The sequence below is a fragment of the Pinus tabuliformis genome, chromosome 1_1 (genome assembly GCF_031772625.1).
Source record: "Pinus tabuliformis cultivar Carrire ecotype Pingquan chromosome 1_1, CPIR1, whole genome shotgun sequence".
NCBI classification, from domain to species: Eukaryota; Viridiplantae; Streptophyta; class Pinopsida; order Pinales; family Pinaceae; genus Pinus; species Pinus tabuliformis.
Window position 1 is genome coordinate 317465086 of NC_142297.1, and position 25599 is coordinate 317490684.

General features: G+C 40.4%; 1 protein-coding gene across 1 annotated transcript; it reads left to right on the top strand.

Annotated features, from left to right (window-relative positions):
- Positions 1-2848: 2848 nt before the first annotated feature.
- On the top strand, positions 2849-5296 carry LOC149212819 (disease resistance protein Roq1-like). The gene is made up of 4 exons (XM_089388829.1): positions 2849-3489; positions 3577-3744; positions 4079-4682; positions 4856-5296. The coding sequence occupies exons 1-4, from the start codon at positions 2849-2851 to the stop codon at positions 5294-5296; spliced, it is 1854 nt and encodes a 617-aa protein (XP_089244955.1).
- Positions 5297-25599: the final 20303 nt, after the last annotated feature.

Below are 25599 nucleotides of genomic sequence, written 5' to 3' on the forward strand. Positions count from 1 at the left end.
TATCAATGGTAATCCTCTTACCGTTCCTTTTCTACTCAGCAAGTTAAGACCTCCAAAGTTGAGATGTCCAAATCTCAAGTGCCACAACCAATTTTCATCCTTTGGTACGCTTTGGAGAGCCTCTTGGGTCACTGCTGCAATTTCTTTATGTTTCAAATCTGCCTTTATTCTGAGAGGGAACATCCTGTTCCTTGTCATCCTTACTTCAGCAATGCATCTTTTGTTGGGTGCTCTATCCATGATGGTGCATACATAATTTACAAAGAACACATTGTAATCCTTTTGAACAAGCTGCCCAATACTTAAGAGGTTACATCTCATTCTTGGAACATAATAGACATCTGCTATGGTTTTCTTTTCACCTTGCTTTGTAAATATTTTAACTTCTCCTTTACCCATAACAGAAATTTTTCTATCAGTCCCAAGTGTGACTTGTGACTGCACACTTTGATCTAAAGCAGAAAACAGGGCTATGTTTCCTGTCATATGGTTACTACAACCGGAGTCTAGAAACCATATATCATCACTCTTTGTTTCAGCCATATTACAAGCTAACAATACATTATCTTGGCTGATATTTTCTCTAGTGATATTTGCACTAGATCTATTGTTCATATCATGTTGTTTCTTCTTACATTCATTGGCATAATGTCCATATTTTTTACAATAATAACATTGGACATTGGATTTTTCATACCTTTGTCCTTGAGCATGATGTTGTCCACTTTGTTGGCTACTACCTTGGCCTTGGTTCTGATTTGGATTGTTGCCTCTTCCTTGAGCATTTGTTGGATTGTTCCTTCCACCTCTGTTTTGGCTTCTGCCTGTTCCTCTCTTGCTTCCTCTGCCTTGACCTCTTCCTCTTCCAAAAGACATCTGGGTCTTGAAGGCTTGCTCTAGAGATGAGTTTTCATTTCTACTCAACCTCTGCTCATGTGTTATCAGTGATGCATGGAGTTCATCAACTGAAAAGTTTGAGAGATCCTTTGTCTCTTCTATGGTGGTGACAATCACATCAAACTTTGAGGGTAAGATCCTCAACAGTTTCTCCACAATCCTCCTTTCTTCAAGAACTTCTCCATGAGTCCTTATTTGTGTGACCAAACCAATTACATGTGTGAAGAATGAGTCAATATTGTCTGACTCCTTCATGCACAGATTCTCAAAATCTCTCCTCAGCAACTGTAGTTTTGTTGTCTTCACTTTCTCCATGCCATGATGGGCTGTCTTGAGAGTTTTCCATGCTTCTTTGGATGTCTTGGCTGCTACTATACTTGGAAACACACTCTCATGCACTACTTGATACAAAAATACAAGGGCTTTTGAATCCTTCTTCTTGTAGCTCTTCAACAGATCTTTCTCTACCTGAGTTAGATTATTAAACTCATTTTCATCTGCTGGTTCTTTAAAACCATCTTCAACTATTTCCCATAAGTCTTTTGAGGCAAACAGGGCTCTCATGGTTATTGCCCAATAGTCATAGATTTTCCCATTAAACTGTGGGAGCTGAGTATTAAAAATACCCATGCTAGTGCTGGTACTGGTGTTGGCCATTCTTGCACTCTAAACTATGTTTCAAATACTTGACTGTATTTAGAAATCACTGACAGTCTTCAACAGCTACGCAAAAAAAATGAACTTGAGAAAGTACCTTGATTCTTTTGCTGAGTCTTTACGCTGCTAGAGAAGATGCTGCAGTAAGAATCCTTCCTTCAGCTTCTTTGACACCTTCAAAGAGCCTCGACTAGCTCTGATACCACTATTGGAATTTTTCTGGTAAAATTCCAAAAACAAAATCACAGAACAGAGAGACAATGCTTTGTTTTCTCCAGGGAAGCTTTAAAAAAAAAAATCTGAGCAGACAGAGATTTCACACACCAAACAATTTCTATTCATTAATAAAAGCAACTGCTACTACAAGCTTCTTCCTCTCTCTCAGAGGGATTTACCAAGAACATTTCAACAAAAAAAAATTACTTTGTCTTCTCCTGAGATTTTACACTGCTGTGTGTAAAAATCTCTTTTACATTCACTGCTGTAAAAACAGACTTCAACTACAGAAAATTACGTTCACTGCTGTGTAAAACAAAATCTTACATTTACTGCTGTAAAGCAAAATTTCTTTTACATGTTCTGCTGCCCATTACGTTTGGTTTCTTTAACAAAAACAACCTTCATGCTGCTGCATATTTCATATTCACACTGCTGTGTGATTCACCCCGCGCTTCCCTCACATTACAATGGTCAACTCAAAAAAAGCATGATAGATTACATATGCTTTACTTGTGTCGTAAAACCAAAACTACACCCGAGAATAAAAAACTAATAAAATTAAAATCCTACCAACATTTACCAACCCACAGTAAATTACATTTACTGTTTTACTGACATTTACTGGCGGTAAGTGAAACTTTTACTTCACGTAAATTTCATGTTGACCATTTAAATATGCGATTTGCGATTTGCGATTTGATCGCATCGCGTAATCACATTTGGCGGAACGAAAAAAATAGAGCACAAACATATGATGCGATCTGCAATATGCGATCGGATCGCATCGCACCATCACAATCGAAGAAATCAAGTGAACAGACGGAGGTAGAGGGCATGCATGCGATTGGCGATCTGCGATCTGATCGCATCGCAAAGGTAAAGAAAAAAAGTTTGCTGTAGTTGAAATTATATTTCAACACCCCCTAATCATGACTCATCTCATCCCTTGCAATTAACAGATCGAAACCTCTGGAGCTTCTTGTTTCTCTTTCTATTCATCTCCTCCCTCGAAATTAGTAGATCGGAACCTCTAGAGCTTATTGTTTTTCTTTCTATTTGCATACACCATTCAAAAATGGCATACCCATCACCTGCATCTTCGTTGCCCCCAAAACACACTGAAATTGAAATTGAAGATCAGGATCTTACTCTCTATTACCCCACAGCTGCTAATGAATTTCAGGCATCGAGATCCACCTCCACCTCTGCCGATAACAATGAGAACAGCAGCAAAATATACGGGCACGATGTGTTTATAAACCATCGTGGCCCCGATGTTAAGAAGACCTTTGCAAGCCATCTGTATCGCCGCCTTCTTTTACATGGTGTGCGAGCCTTTCTAGAAAACCAAGAAATGCAAGAGGGAGAAAACATAAGTGCTCAGATAAAAAATGTTATTGCAACAGCCGCTGTGCATGTAGCTATTTTCTCTCCTGGTTATTCCGATTCCCGCTGGTGTCTTGATGAGCTTGTGGACATGTTGGAATCGAAGGATCCCATCATTCTAGTGTTCTATAAAGTGAGACCTGCTGATCTATGGTGGATGGAGAGGGGAGTGTATGCCGACACCCTAGACAGCCTTCAAAAGAAGAAGACATGTGATCCTAAAGCTCACGAAGAGAAGCCTCGATACAACTCTAACGCTATCGAAAATTGGAGAAAGGCTCTTGCTAGTGTTTCAGAAATAAGCGGGTTTGAGCTAAAATCCTGTGGCGGGTAAGAAATCAACATTCCCGGTATTGTGTTGCTTTTTGCTGGATATTTTAATACTAGTATTAATTAATTTTGTTTGTGAATAACCAGGGATGAGGGGGAGCTGCTAGATAAGGTCATTGAAAGTTTGTTGAAAAATAAAACAGAAAGGCTCTATGTGGCCAAATATCCAACTGGTTTGGATGATTCACTGAAACGTTTCAACTTATTCTTATCGCAACAACCTAAAGAAAAACCTAAGGTCGTAGGGATTGTAGGGTTAGGTGGAATAGGAAAAACGACACTGGCAAAAGCATTATTCAATTCGAAGCATTCATATTATAGTAGAACCTGCTTCTTATGTGATATTAGATATAATAAATCTTTAAATGGTTTGCGATGAAAACTTTTCAAGCTTGTGTGGATTCAGTAAGAAAATAGACAAGAGTGATCAAGATGTAGAGATGCTTGTAAAAGATCCAGCATTATTTTCTAAAGCCTTCCTAGTTTTAGATGATGTAGATAATGTGGAGTAGCTGGATGCACTTTTGCCAGGTGAATTTAAAGATTCCCTTCCCTTAAACTGTTTAATTTTGATTACATCCCGGGACAGGTCTGTACTTTTAAGGTCAGGATTACAAGATTTGTCGACTTATAAGTTAAGTGGCCTTAATACACAACACTCCACAGAGCTCTTCTGCATCCATGCTTTCTGCCAACCCCATCCACAGCCAGGATTTGAAGATATTGTAGATAAATTTGCAAGGGTTTGCAATGGATTTCCTTTATCCTTAAAAGTGTTCGAGGTGCATCTTTCTAGAAACAGTAACAAAGATTGCTGGGAATACGAATTGAACAGACTTCAGCGCATACTTCCAAGTGAGATACACAACAAACTTAAAATTAGTTTCGATTCACTAGACAAAGAGGAACAAGGTATATTTTTAGATATTGCTTGTTTCCTGGTAGGAGAAGAGAAGGATAAGGGCATAAAAATATGGGATCAATCGGGCTGGAAAGGTTCTGTGGCATTTCAAAATCTACAGAACAAATCTCTTGTGGAGGTGGATAGTGAAAATTGCATATATATGCACGATCACCTAAGAGAATTGGGAAGAGAGATGGCTGAGAATTCAGGATTCCGCATTCCTTCTTTGTGGGATCGGACGGAGAGCATGAACATTGGTAACTTGCTGCAGATGTTAAAGCAATCAGCTGTAAGTGCTTCAGTCATTCAAGCCATTAGAGAGTTTAATCAATATCAAACAAAAAAAAATGTATCAGATGTTTAAGTTGTTCAATATTTTTAAAGAAGCACGATGTTAATTCTTGACCATTTTTATAGAATCGCTATGTTTTAATCCTTCACTGTTATTTAAATTGTCAACAGGAAATAGAGAAAGTGCGTGGAATTAGGATGGTCCCTGGTGCAGATGTTGGAAATGGTGAGCACAAATATTATGCATCATTGCGGTCGGATGTGCCATGGTTCAAACGAATGATTCATGAGCTGCTGGCAAACGACATTATGAAGCTTTCCAATAGATGGTACACTAGTATTACTGCGAATTTGTGGAACTTGCAATTTCTTGTTACTGAAGATCATTTATTGGAATGCATTTTGAGTACGGTGCGTTTGCCAAATCTAAGATGGCTGCGCTGGTACAAGTGTGGCTACTCTTCGCTGCCTTCGTGGATTCCAATGGAGAATTTGAGAGTTTTACACATGGTGGGGAGTTCATTGAAAATATTGTGGCAATGCGAAGCGCAGGTAAATATGAAATTTGTTGAAGAGTTTCTGCATATTCACTCTGGATATATTTCACTATAAAGTTGAAATATATATCTTTATTTTGGTTGGAACACGTGAATATCTTGTAGGCACCTCAGTAACTGCGGGTGTTAGAGACTTGGGCTCCTCTCTTAAAGTTTCCAAAGTCCATTGGAAACCTGGAATACCTCGAACATATTTACATCAATTTACCCCATGAAAATAATCTGACATCACTGCCAGAGGAATTTTGTCAGATGTTTTATTTGAAGCGTTTTGAGTTGATAAATGCCTAGAAAATGAAGTCACTGCCGTTTTTCATTGGAAGTTTGACAAACATGGAATACCTAAATCTTTCATTCTGCCACAGTTTGAAGAGACTTCCCAATTCCTTCGAGGATTTAATTAGCCTTAAACATCTTGATCTAAGAGGTAGCGATAAGTTAAATATCTGGATCAAACCCATTCCAAGGGGGAAGGAAAGGCTAAAGGAAATCATGATCTTGGCACGGATAACATGGGCGGAAAGAGGGGAGGCGAGGGAGAGGCAAAGGGATTGGGAGAGGAAGATGGCGATAGAGGTGGAGAGGGAGAGGGCGAGGTTGGTCGGGGAGTGGAAGTGGGAATGGGAGGCCAGCGAGTGGAAGGCGAGGGAGATGGCGAAGGCGAGGGAGAGAGAGGCGATGCAGAGGGCGAGGAAGAGGGAGAGAGAGGCGATTCAGAGGGCGAGGGCGAGGGAGGTGAGGGAGAAGATGGCGAGGCAGATGGCTAAGGAGAGGGAAGGGAGAGAGAGGGAGGCGTGGAAGAGGACAGCGAGGGAGAGGGTAACGACTGACGGGAAGTGGCGGGTAGAGGAGGAGGAGGAGTGGTGGGCGGCCGGCCGAACGGAGGGGGAGGAGATAATGAACCATTGGCAGAGTTCTGCAAACGCTCATTTACAACCTCTCCAGCTTCCATGGTCCCTCCAAGAACTACATATAGCAGAATTTCCCAGTACTATTGAAAACCTCCACAATTTGGAAGTTCTGGAGTTCTGAAGATCTTTGTTGAAAATGCTGCCTTCGATTGGGTCCCTAAGGAATTTGAAGGAACTAAGACTGGTTGATTGCCAAGGACTAAAATGTTTGCCAGATTCTCTTGGATAGTTCACTGAGTTGAAAGTCGAGTCTTGTTATGGTCTAGTCGAGCTTGGAACATTGCCGAGTACGCTCATCCAGCTGAGCTTGATTTCTTGTCATAATTTGGAGAGAATATCTGGCCTTTGTGGCCTTGCCAAACTTCAAACACTAAACATTAGCGGGTGGAGAAAAGTGGAGGAACTGACAGGTATTGAGACATTGGTGTCTCTGGAACAGTTGTGGGCATCTGGATGTGAAAAGTTGAAGAGAATACAGGGGTTGGGGCAGCTAACAAAGCTTAAACTTCTGGATGTTAGTGGATGCTATTGTATAGAAAATCTGGAAGGTGTTGAACATTTGAAGTTTTTTGAAAAGCTTGATGCCTCTGACTATCCCCATCTGTACTGGGATGGAAATGTACTAGAAGCACTGCCCCAAAGATTGACGGAAGGAATGCTCTACATTTGAAAATCAAAACCTAAAGAACGCAGCTTTTGCAATCACAATAGTTAATCATCAGTATGCAGGAAAGCTTTCCTCTAGTGTGCCCTGTGCCAGAGTAAAGAGCTAAACTAGTTTATTTGTAAACTAAATACTGCATAGAAGAAGAATGGAATCAGCACATTGCCTATGTTATTCACAAAAACTGCTATTTATAAATTGTATTTCTTGCTGCTAATTCCACTCTTAAGCATTTCTCACTCCCTCACTCCTTCATTCCCTCATTCCCTCACTTCATTTTCTCCCTCTCTTTACATTCTCATCTACCCACTCCCTAATCCCTATATCCCTAAAATTACTAATCCTAAATCCCTAATCCCACTATCCCAAACCCTAGTTAAATATTCCCAAACCCTAATTGTTGTCCCAAAGCCTAAATATTATTCCCTAAACCCTTCTATTCCCCAAAAATCAGACAACAACATTCCCAAAACCCTCATACACATTCCCTCCAGAGTCCCTCATACATTCATATCTTTGGAAAAAAAAACCTAAATACACCATAAAATCTCTTCATACTCATCTAAGAAAACTCAAACATTGGCAAACATGGAGTCATATTCTTTCTATGACAGAGATGAGGAGACAGTCAGTGATTCTTCTAGAGAAATGCATGCACCAAGGAGGCCTCACAAGGGTGGAAAACATAACAGGGAGGAACCCACTTCACTTGCCGAACTGATGGCCTGTCCTCTTGCTGTTACATGCTTTCAACACCAATCTTGTTATCAGTTCTGTGAGATGGTAGAGAGAGTCAAGTACCACCATGAGCTGGCCAGATTGTTTGTGCTCCATCTTCATAATGGCCAAGTCACTTTGGCAGGTGTGACATTCACCTTGACACCTGAGACTATTTCTCAAGCAACTGGCATTCCAAATGCCGGTGAGAAGTGGAATAAAAGGCAGCTGATAGATAGAAAGAATTATGAGCCTTACATAAAGGCTGGTTTTCAGAGACATATCAGTAGAGTTTTTCCTTTCAACTATCTGCAGGACACATATGCTCCCTTGATGAAACTCATAATTAAATATTTCCGCTGTGGGGGCAGATTTTCTCGCCTGTATGCCAACCACATCAGATTGTTGATGCACTTCACTAGGGTGAGAATGATGAATCTCCCCTATTTTATTTGCAGGAACATTGAGAAGATGACCACCTTAGTGCACAGGAAGCCTCCTCAGCACTAGTATAACAGCATATATCATTTTTCCCTAATCAAAATTGTGGTCTTGCATCAGCTTGGTTCATTGAACATCTCATGGGAGGATTCCATTGCACATGAGGTCTTTACAAGTCCACAAGTTCCCCCATTGGTTTTCATGAGGCAGCATGGCCTTCACATCGGTAGGAGATTCATGAGACACAAACCACTAGTGTGCCAATGTGTGTCACCTACCAAAAGGGCACTAGAAAGTTGTTTGCAGCAACAAAACGAGTACTATCTCCACCCGGGGTGGAAGGGGCCTCTTTTCCTCCATCAGTAGAGTAGGTACAAGACAAGGGCAAGTAGCCATTACATGATGAGGGGCCTTCAGGAGGACAAGAGACAGATTTCATTCTTATTCAGGATGATGACACCGATTTGGGCTCCCAAAGCTCAAAGCTCAAGGAGATCATTCAGGAGCAACAAGCTGGCATTCATGATTTGTCTCTCAACCTGGAAAGAGCCAAATGGGTAATTAAATATCTATAGCAAAGAAATAAACAACTAGATGATCAACAAACCATTATGGAGCTACAAAAGATACGAGAAAACCGGAAAGCTGCCAAGAGGAGGAAAATCAAGCTGACACCACTTGAACAAGAAATTGATGCTGATCGTGAATCTTGGCTTGAGAGGGAAAATATGCACTTGGAAAATATGCTAGAGAAGGCCAACAGAGAGAAAAAGATGTTGAGGCACATGGCCTACCACTACTTGGCGAGAAACAAGGTGTGCAAAGCAAGAATCAAGATTTTGAAGGCCAAGTTGAAGAAAGCATCGAGGAAGCGAAAAGAGAAAGATAGACTTCAGATATTGGTTGAGGCTTCCTTGGCCCAACACAGCACTTAATGAAGGACACTCAGCCCAAATTTCAAGAAATTTGGGACACTTTTTGCAATTTTGAAATTTTTGGCCTAAAAAACAGGTTTTTTTGCCTAGTGTGCCATGCCACTTGGCGCATGCTTTTGCTAGAGACCTCCTTTTGAGGAAAACTTAGCATTGTTTTATTTGTCATGGAAAAATATGAATTCCCTCACATGGACAAGAAATATTGACAGGTTTTGAGCTTCCAAAAAGGTCAAAAATAGCTCAAAATTGACCTTTCTGCCCCTTTTTGGACACACGGGAAGCAGTGCTGGGAGAACTTAGTTTTGGAGGGTCAAATGGAGGCCAAATTCAGAAATTCTACTTGTTCTAGAAAGTAGACAAGTAGACCTTTCCAACAAGATCACTTGGAGAAAATTTGGTGCATGGAAAGGCCTCCAAAATCAGCTGTAAAAGGGTGTTATGCATAGGAAAATCAGCGTGACACATAGGATGAAATTTGTTCATTTTGGCCAACAAAACTCTGTTTTTTGCCTAGTTCCCTCACTGTTTGACTTTTCTCTTTCTAATAGTCAAACTCGTGATGTAATTTAATGTGAATTTATGGATTTTTATGTAATTATGCTAAATTTTCACTCATAGAGGTAGATTCATCCATGAAAAGGTAGTTTGCAACTGAATGAATCAATTCCCTAGTTTTTAGAAGCAAGCTGTTCGACTGCCTACTTTTTAGTTTTCAGTTTAGACTTTGTTGGAACAGCTCCTAAAATTATGAGATTGACCCCTAGAGGCTAGGATGAGTTGTTTTTTGCCTATATCTTGTAATTTTTTAGTCATTGGCAAGGGTTGGACTTTTGGGAAAGCTTGAAGCATTATTGTATACTCATTTCAATAGTTTGGCAAAGGAATAGACCAGGGTTTGCAACACTTTACGGGATTCTTGTGACAACTTGATTTGGTATTGTTTTTCCTTCTGTAATTGCAAGTTTACATGTGTTTTATGTATGCCATTATCTCTTTCTGTTCATCTTAACTAAATGAAACAAGGATAAAGGTAGAATTCATTGATTTGCAGTGCTCTACCTAGGGTTTGGTTTGGTTATTTATGTTTTCAGCTGTTTGAAGAGGATCCCTAAGACTTTAACGCCCTCTTTAACTCCTCACCAGTCTAAAGGCTCTCCATCTCACTCAATTTGAAGTACCAAACCATTTTCCTACCTCGCTCCATAGAGATCTCTGCAAAACTGAGCCTCATTCCCCGGACCCAAAACTGCCTTTCACATTTGATCCATCAAACCAATCATTAAATTCAATAAAACTTCTCTAAGCATATACTTGGCCTAAAATTAGTCTTTATATCGGTCATATCAAGCCTCATTTGTTATATTTTCCTAAGATTGAAAAGGAGAAAGCCCTCTCCCAACCTGGTAGGGCTAGCTACTAGGTTAAGCGTGGTTTGATGTTACCCTAGACCTACCTTTCTCAGCCTGAGGTAGATTTAGGCCCTAACATAGTGGTGACCATATTGGGGAGATATTGTTTGTTTGTTAGTGTTCTTCATTTTATAAACTATAAACGGAGCCTGAAGTTATGCCAGATAGCCTTCGAACTGCACATTTCTTTGCGAGTGCATAAGTAGATAAAAGTTGCTTCAGGCAATCTCCAGTCTAGTCTTATAAATGAAACATCTGACTTGCAAATTGCACCAATACATCAGATAATTATAGAATTTTGGATGATGAGTTTATAATTTGATAGGCTGAACAATTTGATAATGTCCATTTGATTTCTTGGAAATAATTCAACACACTGGCTTCCAGAAGATACACCAGAGCAAATCTTGATCCTGATCCACCTCCTGTGTATGAAAATCCCAATCTTATTCTGAGAATTCTTCACCAAGAAAGTTCTGTGATTGTTGTGTTTAGATCTCATTCATCCCCGATCTTGAAGATCTTGAGTTTGACGAACATTTTGATCTGTCATTGTTTGAGACTAAATCTGAAAATGTTGTTGGTTCTACTGTCCTAAATCCAAAGTTTGTCAAAGATCTTGAAACTGAAAAGGCCAATAAATCAATTAACAATTATATTTTGAAACTTCAAACTTCCCTTGTGGCTACAAACATTCCTGAATTCTTAGTGTCTGCATATGCAACTCTTGGATCATCTATTATTGCATCTAGTTCAAAAATTCATACCGAACCTCCTTTCATTCCCACCATTCCCGTGCAGCCTTCCATCTTTGATCAGAAATCTGCAGTGTTGTCACCTCCATCCACTCCTTCTACACCTCAAACATCAAATATTTCTTCACCGCCTTCAACACCTCATACACCTCACACATCAGCTGCTCTGACTCCTCCTACATCCCCAGGGCCAGTCCTAAATCCACCAAGAACAATCGCTACCCGATATGCACCCCTTGTGTTGCCTCAAAATTTGGATGCCATGCCTGCCGATTATCAAGAAAAATTCCATTGTTTGATGGTACCCCTCAAGGTATCACAGCTCAACAACATGTGGATAGAATGGCATATTTCTTTGACCTCCACGAGATCGATGCAAAAAATGTAACAATGAGATTGTTTGTGCAAACTTTTGGAGGTGAAGTGTAGAAGTGGTTCAGAGCTTTGTCGGCTGCAAGTATCACTACATTGGCTAATCTTCAGAGACAATTCTTGGATTGCTAGGAAGTAAAGAAAAACCCTCTTCAGATCCTTTCCGAATATGAGAACATAAAGAGGAATGTTGGTGAGATTGTTCAAGATTATTGTAATAGATTCAATTCTGTTTACAATGAAATTCATGTTGATATAAAGCCACCTATGGGGTTGGCTTTGATTAAGTTTCCTGATGGCTTCAATCCTGATATGGCATATCAATTAAGAGAAAGAGATCCGGCCACTTTGGAAGACATGCAGAAAATTGCAGTCAGCGTTGAAGCAAATTTTCTTGCGAAGAGAGCTAGAACAAAGGCTGAAAAGAAGGTAACGATAAAGGAAGAAACTTCCACTTCAGATCAAGTGCTCCATAAGATTGAGAAGATGTTTGACAGGTTAACCATTGATAATCCTGAAGCACAAGTCAGAAATCCAAACTTCCATGGTCAGCAGCAACCACAATTCAAAATCAAGCAACGAGAGCAACAAGCACAAGACCAAGCAGCACAGCAGCAAGTGAAGACACCCTTACAGCAAAATTTTGTACATGGTCCAGAATCAGATGATGAGGAGAACGTAATTGGAGAGGAGAATCATTTCTTTACGCCTGATGATATGCCAATTTTTATCACTGAAGATGAGGAGTATTCAGAGAGCCCAGCTGTAAAAAGGGATGAAAATTTCATCTTGGCAAATGAAACAGTTCTTGAAGAAGAGTCTGATGAATATCATAGGGGTTACATGAATGCTTTGACATCCCAGTAGCGACAATATTCACTCAGGAGTAGAGATGTACCCATAAATCCAATCCAAAAGAGGAAGGAAGTGACACCGCCAAAGAATGATCCTCCCATTGTGCAGAAAAAGGGAAAAGAGACAGCTGATCCTACCACCAGCAAAACACAATCAGTAAATGAATGATCAAATCAGCCAAGTGTATCAAAGGAGAAAACTGAAAAGAAGGATGTTTCAGCCCAAGAGGTAAAGAAAATTTCATTTTTTAACTTAGAAAATGAAATTGATAAGTTATAAGTGTCTATACCTTTAACTGAGTTGATGAAGAATAGCGGCTATAAAGGTCAGGTGTCTAAGATTTTAAATTTAGATCCATTATTTGATGTGGTAAACATGGAGGATGACCAATCTGAGTTGATCTTTGGTCCAGCATTGGAAGGTCAGTCCTAGGATAGTGATGTAACTCCTTTTTACATCAGCCTTAGGGTGCATGACTATGTATTACACAACACTATGTTTGATTCTGGAGCCTCTCCTAATCTCATGCCTAAGGCAATCATGGAGAAGTTGGGTTTGGATATCAATAGAAAGTATCATGACCTTTACTCCTTCGATTCTGGTAGAGTAAGATGCATTGGTCTTATTAAATATTTGGTGGTTAGTTTAGATCATATTCCAGTGAAAAATGTTTTGATGGATGTGGTTGTGGCAGATATTCCTCCTAGATTTGGCATGCTTCTTTCCAGATCTTAGGGAGAAAAAATTAAAGGGACATTGTAGCTTGATTTCTCTTATGCTACTATTCATGTGTTCTGTCAGATGAGGAAATTATACTGGGAGAAAAAGATGAAGTACATGATCACTAGCAAGGAGAAACTAGTAAATCATCCAATCAACTATGTACATACTGATTTAGAATCATTTGTTTTATATTATGATATTTTTAATGATGTAAATAGCCAATTAGTTGAAGTAGAAGACATTCCAGAGATCACAGAAAATTTTAGAGAGGTATTAAAGCAAGAAAGACAAAGACTTGATAGTACCGTTGAGTAATCAGCCTTCCGATTGCAGAAAAATATTGATGGACAGCAAGGAAAAGTAAAAGAGCAAACAAAATTTCAGCATTTGGAAGAGGATGAAGTTGGTTTGTGGAGCATGGATTTTGATGGCGCGGTAGGAAGGGAAGGTGCTAGAATTGGCATTTGGATACGAAGCCCTGTTTTCTCACCAAACAAAGTGCCAAGTAATGTAAGGGTCTGTTTGTATAAATTGGCTTTTGACTGTTCAAATAATGAGGCTGAATATGAGGCTTTAATTGCTGGTTTGAAAATTCTTAGAAAGTTAAATGCTAAAAGAATTTTAGTATATGGTGACTCCGAGATAGTTATCAAGCAAGTGAAAGGGGAATACCAAGCTAAGCATCCTCGAATGCGGGCCTACTGCAATGAGGTATTAGATATATTGAGATTGTTTCCAGATTACACTTTGACATGTGTTCCTCGTGTTCAGAATGTTATTGCAGATTCACTTGCAAAAGCAGCAAGTAATTTGAAAATTCCAATGAATTCAAACAATAAGTTTGAGATTCATGTGAAACATCACCTGGTTGTCCCTGATAATCAAAGGTATTCGTAGGTGTTTCAAGATGATAACGAGATTGAATAATTTCTGCAAAATGAAGGTAAATTCAAAGACACTTGTATCGATGGGGAGCATGATGATGGTGAAGCAGATATAGAAGTCAGTAAAATGGAAGTTTTGTAGCTGAAGGACAATGTCATTTCTAAAGGTCTAATACCTTTAGAGGAGTTGTTCGATCAAGATGATGTAGCCCGAAAATCGAGCTTACTGCCAACTGAGAAAGGAGTTGAGGATGTGAACATTGGATCAGCAAAAAATCCTAAAATGGTGAAGTTATCAAAGGCCTTGTCTCCACAGGTAAAAGTAAAGTATATCAATTTATTATCTTCATTTACTGATGTATTTGCATGGGACTATTCAGATTTGAAGGCATATGATACAAGCATAATTCAGCATATAATTCCGATCAAGCCAACTCAAAAGCCTTTTCATCAGAAAGTAAGAATAAATCCAAAGCTACTACCCTCAATAGAGAAGGAATTGAATTGATTATACAAAGCTGGTATAATCATCCCCATAACATTTTCAGATTTGATTTCTAATTTGGTGCCCGTGCACAAGAAAACAGGTGAGATTCGATTATGTATTGATTTCAGAAATCTGAATAAAGTATCTTTGAAAGATAACTATCCATTGCCCAAGATGGATCACATACTTCAAAGAGTAGTTGGAGCATCCCGCATGTCGCTACTTGATGGGTATTTCGGTTATAACCAAATTCTGGTCCATGAAGATGACAGGAATAAAACAATGTTCACTACTCTGTGGGGAACTTTTCATTATGCCAAGATGCCTTTCGGATTGAAGAATGTTGGTGCGACCTTTCAGTGGGCAATGGATATTGCATTTTCTAATGAAAAATATGTACTTTTAGTTGTTTATCTTGATGATTTGATAGTTTTTTCTAATTCAGATGAAGAGCACCTTTATCATTTGAAGATTTTATTTCAACAGTGTAGAAAGTATGGCATATCTCTCAATCCAAAGAAGAGTTTGTTTGCCATGGATGAAGGCAAGCTTCTCGGTCATATTATATCAAAGGAGGGCATCCTCATTGATCCGGCTCGAGTGGAAGCCATTCAAAAGATTGATTTTCCATGAAGTAAAAGGAGATCCAATCATTCAACGGTAAGATGAATTTCTTACATCGTTTTGTGCCCAATCTTGTAGAACATTTAAGGGAAATCACAAACATGCTGAAGAAAGATAGTGTAGTGAAGTGGACCAAGGAGGCAATTATGTCTTTCAATTTGGTGAAGTTGGCCCTTTCTTCAGCTCTGGTTTTGATCAGCCCGGATTATACTCAAGATTTCATTTTTTTTTCATTTGCTTCGGATCATACTATGGTAGCGGTCTTAATGCAGAAAAGAGACCAGCTTGAGAAACCAATTGCATTTTTCAGCAGAACCATAAGGGATGCAGCTTTAAAGTATAATATTATTGAAAAGCAAGCTCTTGCTTTGGTAAAGGCATTGAAAGATTTTTGAGTCTATATTCTGCATTCTCACATCCTTGCTTATGTCCCTAACGCTGCTGTTAAAGATGTCTTAGTGCAAACAGATCCAGAAGGGAGACGAGGCAAATGGATCACTGCTTTGTTGGAATATGACGTGGAGATCAAACCAACAAAGCTCATCAAAGGACAGGGGCTGGCCAAACTAATGGCTGAGTCAAATTTGCATGCCTTGGACATTAATCTCATTACTGCTATGTCCGAGGAAGATGAAGAAAGTTTGCCTACTCAGGTATCAGAAATTTTTCTTCTTTCTCCTTGGTATTCAAACATTGTTTATGTGCTCCAAAATCTGTCACCACCACCTGGAATGGCTAAGAACAAAAGTAGGACCCTGAAATTAAAGGCTGCCAAGTTTTGTATCATGAATAATGCACTCTATTGGAAAGATCCTGATGGTGTCTTGCTCAATTGTTTGGTTGAAGAAGAGGAAAAATAGGTTATGGAAGAATTTCACAAGGGAGATTTTGGAGGTCATCTATTTTGGAAGACAACAGCCAATAAAATTTTGAGAACAGGATATTATTGGCCAACTCTCTTTGCTGGTGTGTACAAAATTGTTACAAGCTACCACGAATGTCATATTTTTCAAGGTAGGAGAAAATTACAGCCTTTACCACTCAAGCCAATTGAAGTAAGTGCTCTGTTTCAGCAGTGGGGTTTGGACTTCATTGGCGAGATCCATTGTACTTCTTCAGCACAACACAAGTGGATCCTCACAACGACAAACTATTTTACTAAATGGATTGAGGCGATTCCCCCTAGGTAGGCCACTGATTCGGTAGTCATTTCTTTTCTTGAAAACAATATTTTGTCTCGTTTTGGCTGTCCAAACAAGTTGATCACTGATAATGTAGCAACTTTTAAATCTAAAAGAATGATTGACTTTTGTAATAAATATCAAATTACCTTGGGGCACTCAACTGCATATTATCCACAAGGTAATGGATTGGCAGAATCCTCAAATAAATCCTTGGTCAATATTATCAAAAAGTTGCTAGAAACGAACAAGAAGAGTTGGCACAAAAAGCTTGCTAATGCACTTAGGGCAAACAGAGTAAGTCAAAATAAATCTATAGGCATGTCCCCTTTCGAGCTCGCGTATGGTGTTGACACAGTATTCCTGACCTCTCTCACGGTCTCGATGGTTAAACTTCTGTAGGAAGTTGGCAGCGAGGACGATCATTTGCAGCGAAGAATCAATCAAATGATCCATTTACAGCAGACTATAGAGGAGGTTTTTCAAAATACCTTCAAGCTGCAAGAGAGAATCAATAAGATATATGATCGAAAGGCAAAGGCGGACAAGTTTCAAATAGAATACATAGTGCTGAAATGGGATGCGCGAAACGAAGACAAAGGTAAGCATGGAAAGTTTGAGAATCTATGGAAAGGACCATTCAAAATTGCTGCATATCGGGGCCAAAATTCTTTCCTGCTGAAAGAAATGAATGGAGAAGATTGTCCAGGTGGGCCGGTCAATGGTCGATTGCTCAAATGATACTATTCCTGAAATGTTTTCTGTTGTTATATGTATCATTGTACATACCGGTTTATTTTATTTCATTGCAAGTGTGTACTGTTATCATTCATTCAGTTTGGGGCCCGAAGTGAAGGCTATAAAACTAAAGGTTTGATTTCAGTTTTGGTTTGGATTGTTTGAGTCAGGTCTTTCAGTCGATTTCAGTCTTGAAATTGAGTCAGTTTTGAGTCAGATTTTAGTCCTGAAATTGAGTCAAGATATTGGTTTTGGTTTGTCGAAGTTATTGACTCCATAGCCCAATGGACGAAGGCACTGCCTGCTTTCCCAGAGATTTGTAGTTCTTGGCACCTCCAAGGAGCTACCATCCCCATTGGAGCCAATGTTAGTGTCGGTATCTTCATCCCTCCATCAGTGATCAAATTCTCTTGTTGCATTGCATGTTAGGTGTCTCATCTGATCAGCTGCATTCCATTAGGATCATGGATCATCTGATGGTAGGGGCATATCGTACATTTTCCCTCATGTCCTTTACCTGCTGGCCCATTTTCATACATCTAGATCATCTGCAGTCATTTTTTTTCTTTAAATCTGCAAAACTCATTTTTAGGGTTTTAGGTATCATTAGGTCTAGGGTTTCATCAATAAGGTCTTTTAAACGCTTAATAAAGGTCAGAAGGCGCATGAGGAGGTCAAATAATGTTTTAGCAACAATAATTTCCATAATCACATGCTCTATGATAAAAACAGAGTTTTCATGTTTTCATGTACAAATTTGATGTAATTTCATTTTTTTCTATATGTAATAACTTCAGAGGCAACCCTAGTCACCTTTCCAAGCCTCTGCAACTCCACCACCTGCAAAAGAAACAAAAGTCAAAGCATTCAGTCCATCAAAGGAAAAAATAAAGCAAACTGCCGAAAAACAGAGTTTTAAAAGCAAGTCAAAGGCAAACATTAGAAGAATGGGTTTTGTAAATGAAAAATCAAAACTATATGTATATAAACCATTTTTCATGTTTAAAGAGTTCATTTGTATCCAAGGGAGAAAGACTGAGTAATGGAAAGGTCGTGTTGAAGCAAAAGAGGAAAAAATCGTAGCAAGTCTGGTATTCTCATTGGCGCGGTGCACTAGGTTTGGAGCATGGCGCACTCATAGAGTGCAGTGCATTGGGTAGCATTCTGCAGTGTAAATCCATAACGGGCGCAATGCATTGAAAGGGCACGACGCACCTGTGAGGTGGCGTGGCGCATAGGGCTACACGGCCGATTTCACTCATAGCCTCTTCCAAAATTGCTAAATCGTCATTTGTCCAAGTAAGTTAACATTCCTCCATGAGCAATGAATGAGTTTATCTTGGTGCTTATGTTGATTTAATGGGAAAAATTTGAAACCCTACCTCCTTGCATTTCTTGTCAAAAACAATTGCATAGGGTTTATAAATTGTATTTCTTGCTGCTAATTCCACTCCTAAGCATTTCTCACTCCCTCACTCCTTCATTGCCTCATTACTTCACTTCATTTTCTCCGTCTCTTTACATTCTCATCTACCCACTCTCCAATCCCCATATTCCTAAAATTACTAATCCTAAATCCCTAATCCCACTATCCCAAACCCTAGTTAAATATTCCCAAACCCTAATTTTTGTCCCAAAGCCTAAATATTATTCCCTAAAGCCTTCTATTCCCCAAAAACCTGACAGAAACATTCCCAAAACCCTCATACACATTCCCTCCACAGTCCCTCATACATTTATACCTTTGGTAGCAAAAACCTAAAGACACCATAAAATCTCTTCATACTCATCTAAGAAAACTCAAACATTGGCAAAAATGGAGTCAAATTCTTCCTATGACAGAGATGAGGAAACAGTTAGTGATTCTTCTAGAGAAATGCATGCACCAAGGAGGCCTCACAAGGGTTGAAAACATAACAGGGAGGAACCCACTTCACTTGCCGAGCTGATGGCTGGTCCTCTTGCTGTTACATGCTTTCAACACCAATCTTATTATCAGTTCTGTGAGATGGTTGAGAGAGTCAAGTACCACCATGAGCTGGCCAGATTTGTTTGTGCTCCATTTTCATAATGGCCAAGTCACTTTGGCAGGTGTGACATTCACCTTGACACCTGAGACTACTACTCAAGAAACTTGCATTCCAAATGTCGGTGAGCAGTGGAATAAAAAGCAGTTGATAGATAGAAAGCATTATGAGCCTTACATAAAGGCTGGTTTTCAGAGACATATCAGTAGATTTTTTCCTTTCAACTATCTGTAGGACACATATGCTCCCTTGATGAAACTCATAATTAAATATTTCAGCTGTGAGGGTAGATTTTCTCGCCTGTATACCTACCACATCAGATTTTTTAAGCACTTAACTAGGGTGAGAATGATGAATCTCCCCATTTTATTTTCCGAAACATTGAGAAGATGACCACCTTAGTGCATAGGAAGCCTCCTCAGCAGTAGTATAATAACATATATCATTTTTCACTAATCAAAATTGTGGTCTTGCATCAGCTTGGTTTACTGAACATCTCATGGGAGGATTTCATTGCACATGAGGTCCTTACAGGTCCACAAGTTCCCCCATCAGTTTTTCATGAGGCAGCAGGGCCTTCACCTCAGCAGGAGATTCATGAGACACAAACCACTAGTGTGCCAGTGTTTGTCACCTACCAAAATGGCACTAGAAGGTTGTTTGCAGCAGCAAAACGAGTACTATCTCCACCTGGGGTGGAAGGGGTCTTGTTTCCTCCTTCAGCAGAGTAGGTACAGGACAAGGGAAAGCATCCTTTACATTTTGAGGGGCGTTCAGGAGGACAAGTGATAGATTTCATTCTTATTCAGGACGATGACACCGATTTGGGCTCCCAAAGTGTTGTAGGGAAAAGTATCTGACTCGGATGACCCTATCCCACTCTAAGGGTGATAGTACCTCAGCAACAACTGTAAAGAAAACTACTTAAGGTTTACTTCTTTACGAAAGCAAGAGAGAATGAAGAAATGCACTAACCGTTGCCTTGCGCTTAATGTCGAATCCAAACTCTTCTCTTTGTTGCTTGCTCCCAGCTCCTTGCTCTTTTGCTAGCCCAGCTACAATGAGATCTTGCAAAATAAAAAAGAAGGAAACTACAAGAAGCATGCAATCATAACTGATTCAAGGATTAGCATAAATCAAATATACAATTATCACAATACATCATTGAAACAAGTGCATATAGAAGAACCTCAATAGTTTTTATTAATGGAAGAAGTAAAGTTCTGAGAGTGTTACAACCATTGAAGGCCCCAATCCAGCAACACCTCCCAGCAGAAAGAATTTCTCCTCTTCACTTCCTTCAAGCAATCACCCAATAGTTCTATAGTGAAACCAACAGCATATCATTACTTTGCACAAAATTCCAGCCTCCTGAGCTCATAGGAGAGAGCTCAATATATAGATGAATTGAGAAAGGATGAGTCAGCTTGCAACTGGTGTGTAGCTGCCTTGTGTCCTCTCTCTCTTCAGTTGATCTTCAGTTCTTGAGTCCACTTGGAGAACCTTGCTTCCACTTGGAGAAACAGAGCCTCTGACTCATCACAAGGCGAAATCCCTGATCCAAGTGTCATTTTTGGAAGATTCCAGAGCAATGACTCAGTGTGCCACTTGTCCCATCTCGCTATGCGCAGGTGGTCTTTGTTCTACCTGCTTTGAAACGCAGGTACACCATGGAGGAGTTGAGTTTCAGCGCAGAAGCCTAGTGGAGCAACTGCTTTGATTTCAGGATTGCTTGTTTTTGAGTGTTTTCAGGTGGAGAACTGATCTGAGAGCTGTTGGTTTGCTGACCTTGTTCCTCTAGGGGTAGGAACATCATGTTTAGGGACTTTGGATCCCTTGGATTATTGACAATTCATGCCCGATGCTGCCAGGCACAAAATTGTCTATAACAGATGCCCCCTAAAGTATGAGGTCATTTATCGGGTGAAATGCTTTATTAGGAGGATCCGAAGTTCATTCAATCTGCTGAGAAGTGTCCTGTAATAAGATACAATACAATACATTCTTTTTCATTCTTTTTCATGATCTAGCTGAGGCGGGCATTCCCATGCTCAGCTTTATAAATTCATTTTGGTACATAGCACAGACGATCGTCTGATGATAGACTGATAATTCTCTGCTGAAATTATCATCCTTTGATAAGGATGATCATCTGTTGCAATGATGTACATATCAAATGTCTTTATATCCTGAATATATATCGCAGCCCGGATGGATGAAACTAGATCCGGGGTCTTCAATCTCTTCCGATCTTCACTCGATGTACAAGTCGATCCATGTGAGAATTTCTTGAAGTCGAACATGGAAAGACATCGCTTGATTACCGGTCAATGATGTAAACCGTTAACAAGCGCGAGAGGAATCACCGATAAGGATGATGACCCTCAAGGTACGGCAATACAATTCACATGGTGGGAATAAAGGACTTGGCGTCGACCGCCATGCAAAATCTTCTGGTCGAAGGTCATTGATGTATACCTGTCGCCGGAAGTGAGAAACTTGCCATTGAGGCATGCAAGCTTCAAAGTACTGAAGGGGTTGTTCCTAGATCAACTCCTTGGATAATGAGCTGATGTCGACAAGGAGCGATCCGTCAAAGGAGGGCCTTAATGAATCCCACATCAGTGACACGGAACGGGGCTAGTGATTGTGATGAGGTGAAAACAAACTGTGATGGATGATTCAGGGTGGCGGTCATGAAATGGATGAAGGACAATGTATGGCAGTGGATGGGACACGGTTGACTCTTTGCAGAACAACATCTCTTGAACATATAATGACACTGATGTGATGGATTGGTAGCATTACCCCAAATGTGGATGGTGTGGCGAGGACCATGGTGATGAGACCGGTGAATGAAACAACCCAACCCGATGTGATATGGAGGACAAAGTGTCATGTTCAAGAGCGACTTGCCACCATTAAAGCTGTGAGGTTCTCCCAATTTTTCCCCAGTCATTGCTGACCAGTACCTCTTTATTTTTATCAAGCTTGAGGAGGATAACATATGCTTGTTCTATAACCTGCCCTTCGGGCAAGCCCATCGCTATGTTTTAACGAGCCTAGCGATAGGGAAACTCGTTCTCGTCTAAAGACAAGTTTGTCGCTATTTAATGAATTTAACGATTCTAACGACAAGGATAACTCGGTCCTTTTCATTTTTAGAGAGTCTGAAAAGGTACATAAAGTCAACTCCAGAATTCCTTTTTCGTCATCTAATCCCTTAAGTCCGAAAAAGTATAAAACAATACAGAAGGGATGAATTTTCGATTGCTTTAACGAGCCGAACAAAACAAGCACTCGATCTTTTTGTGCAATAATCCCTCAGGTCCAAAAAGATTAAAATCTAGAGGAGGGATAGCTCTTCCGGTCGTTTAACGAGCTGGAAGGCCAAAACTCGGCAAACTTTTCATATTTTACGAGTCAGGAGAAAAGAGCTCAAAGAAGACTCGTCTTTTGAGGAACGAGTGATAAACAGGGATAGCAGCAGATTCCAGGTACAGGTTGGAATTTTCCAATCACGGCAGTGTCACAAGGATGGCTAAGTGAAATCACTCTTCGTAACTGTTCCTCAAAATGGGTAAACAAACATATGGAGATGAACGATTGGCCAAATGAACGTATGGAGGTGAGACTGCAAGAACACGACCAAGGGATTTAATATGGCTGTCAAAGGTTACATTTACCAAGGTTATTTACCGGTTCATTTTTTCTGGGTGAGCTTGAACTCTAGGGGAAGATTGTTCACAACTTATGTTTATTTTTTAACGAGCATGAACTATGTGCTAAAACTGCTCGGATCTTGCGTTTATTTTTTAACGAGCATGAACTGTGTGCTAAAACTGCTCGAATCTTGCGTTTATTTTGTAACGAGCATGAACATTGCTAAAACTGCTCGATTATACCAGTCTTAATACAAGGAACGCCTCAGGTGAGGTAGTCATATTTAAGGAGCTATACCTCACTAGTTACTCCAATTTGGCAAGTTTTAACTTTTGCCCCACATCCTTTCTTTATGCAAGCTGGAAACGGCTAATCCTACGAGTTTAACGGGTTAGACCTACAGGTTTAAAGGGAGGACCTAAAAATTTAAAAAAATAAATAGTCGTCCTGTGCTTGCACTCCAAAAGGTTCGCATGCCCCCAAGTATAAAGTATAATTTCAAGGCTACCCCTCCTCTGTCCCACCTCTGTTTTTCTACTTGTCGTCTTGCTATATTTTTAACGATACTTGTCTTCTCGTTATTTTTTGGTGCCGACGGTACTTGTCTTCCCATCAGTTCACTTTTTGATTTTTGCAAGATCGCAACAGATAAAACATTGGCGTTACGGAGGGAGGTTTGCCTCTTACTTATTATCCGAAAAATGGTTTTGTTCGCTGCCACAAACTAAACTCTTTTTTCCGGCGATGTCTATTACTAGGTTACTAAAGATGGTGACCACTTGTTGCAGCAATTTCATCTCTTTCTTTGGAGGCTGCCCCTACTTATCCTTCAAAACATATGTTTTAATGGGTGAGGCTTGCCTTCAAAGATGGTGGCTACTTGCCGCCACAAATGGATCTCCTCCCTCGGCATCCTACTTACCTAGACAAGGGGAGCGAGAAGCTGATTATCTCACTCACATAACTTTGACAAAAGAACTTTATCCTAGAACAACCCTCTCTTCCATGCTGGACGGGGTACGGACTAGTCATATTCTTCTGCGGAAATTAACTTTATACCCAAGGTTTTCTCTGCCCAAGGCAGGCCAGGGTGCATGCCCCCTGGGTCCCAGTTCTTTCTTCCGAATCACTCGCATTCATCGGGAAGTAGAACCGGGGGTGGAGGCATTCCTTGAGTGAATAAACCGTTAAGGGATGGTATTTGACTATTTGCGATGCGTGATCCTGGAAATGAAAGTTGGTCTATGAGCTTGACCATTCTTCCTTCGTGCGGAAAACACATAACTCTGAAGAGTGAGGACACTATCACCTCCATGCAATATATATAGTCTCGTCCAAGGAGTAAGTTATACACCAAGGGTCCCTGGACGACCATGACGTTCATATGAACTGTCTTCCCCTTCAATGTAACGGGAACATTGGGGAGAATCCCTAACGGGCGACTGGTTCCTTTATCAAAACCTGATAGATTTCTCATCTCAGGTAAAAGCGTCGGGGAACCCAGTGCTTTCCAAGCAATAGAGGAAAGGATACTCACAGATGCCCCTTCATCAATGATAGTTCCAGCCATCACCATTCTGTAGATTTGGACGATGATTCTGAATGGGATACTGGCTGGTAACCGGGGTCTGCCTAGTTGATTCCAATCAAAGGACACAACCAGGTTGCTTGGTGGTGGGACCGAATACACGGCCGGATACGACCCTGATGATGTTCCTTCCTGCGATAAAGGAATGGGCGCGTTGCCCTGATGCTCGTCAGAGTCTGTGTTGATGAAAAGAATCTGGATGGTGTCATCCTTGTTCTCTTCAGTGAGGGTGTCATTTGAAGATGAATCTTCAACGACGGTGTCATTTGAGGATGAAACCTCTGAAGGAAGAACCGGGTCAACTGTCGTTTCGACCTTTAGACTTTCGTCTGGTCTGGATTCAGTAGGTTCATTCTCAATGACCGACACTTCAGCTGACCACTTGATCAGGCCAGCTGGATTTTCAACTATCGAGGGACTTGGCACGATTTTTTGGTATCCAGGAGGAAGTCGTAATGGTGAAACCAGACGATCTTCCAAAACTCTCTTTGCCTCATCTAAGAATGGACAACGGTGGATGGTGTGATCGCCTTCACACAGTCTGCAGGGTGATCTTGGTCTCCCTCTTTGTCCTTCACTCTCGCTAGTTGACGGAACGCAATCAACATGTCTATCAGAGGTTGATGCTACCGGATTGTGCAACCTGGGGGACCAGTCCCTTAGTATCCGGGGAATACAAGGACAGTCATGGTGGAAGTGGGTCCCTTTGCAAATGACACATGGCGATTTACGCCCGGTCGGTGCAGTGTGTGGATTTTTGTCAGATGTCTTTTGCTTGCCCCCAGTCGCCTTCGCCTTAGGCTCCTTCTGCTTCTTTTCTTTCTTCTTCTTCTCCTTCTTCTCCATGGGAGGCTAACTTTTGCCGGCTCTACCTTGCGAAGATGAAGGATCAGAGGAAGAATTGTAAGAAGTGGAAGGCTGGTGGGTAGCTCTAGACTGGTCTGACTGTTGATTCGACTGCTCAGGATTAGTGGTGATCTGAACTACATTAGTTGAAAAGAGCCATACAGGTAGGCCAATTGTCAATCCTGGAAGTGACAATGTGGCCATATGAGGCGCACCAACATCTCCCCAAGAGGAGAAGGGATTGGGACTTCCACCAAGGTGACTTCCTTGGTTGGTGGGCTCCATACTTTTCAACTGAAAGATCAACGTGGGAATAACAGGTGATTATGTTCCGATTAAAATAAATTTTATTAACGACGCTTTAGACACAACTTTGCTTTTTCATGTTTTAAGAGTCGAGAAAAAGCTAAAGATGACTCTAGTCTCCTTCGATGTTTTAACGAGCCCGAAGTGACAAATGCTCGAATGGACTTTTTCAGTTATAGAGTTTGAAAAAGGCCAAAAGAAACTTCTCTGGAGTTCTAGGCAGAGGGTGTGC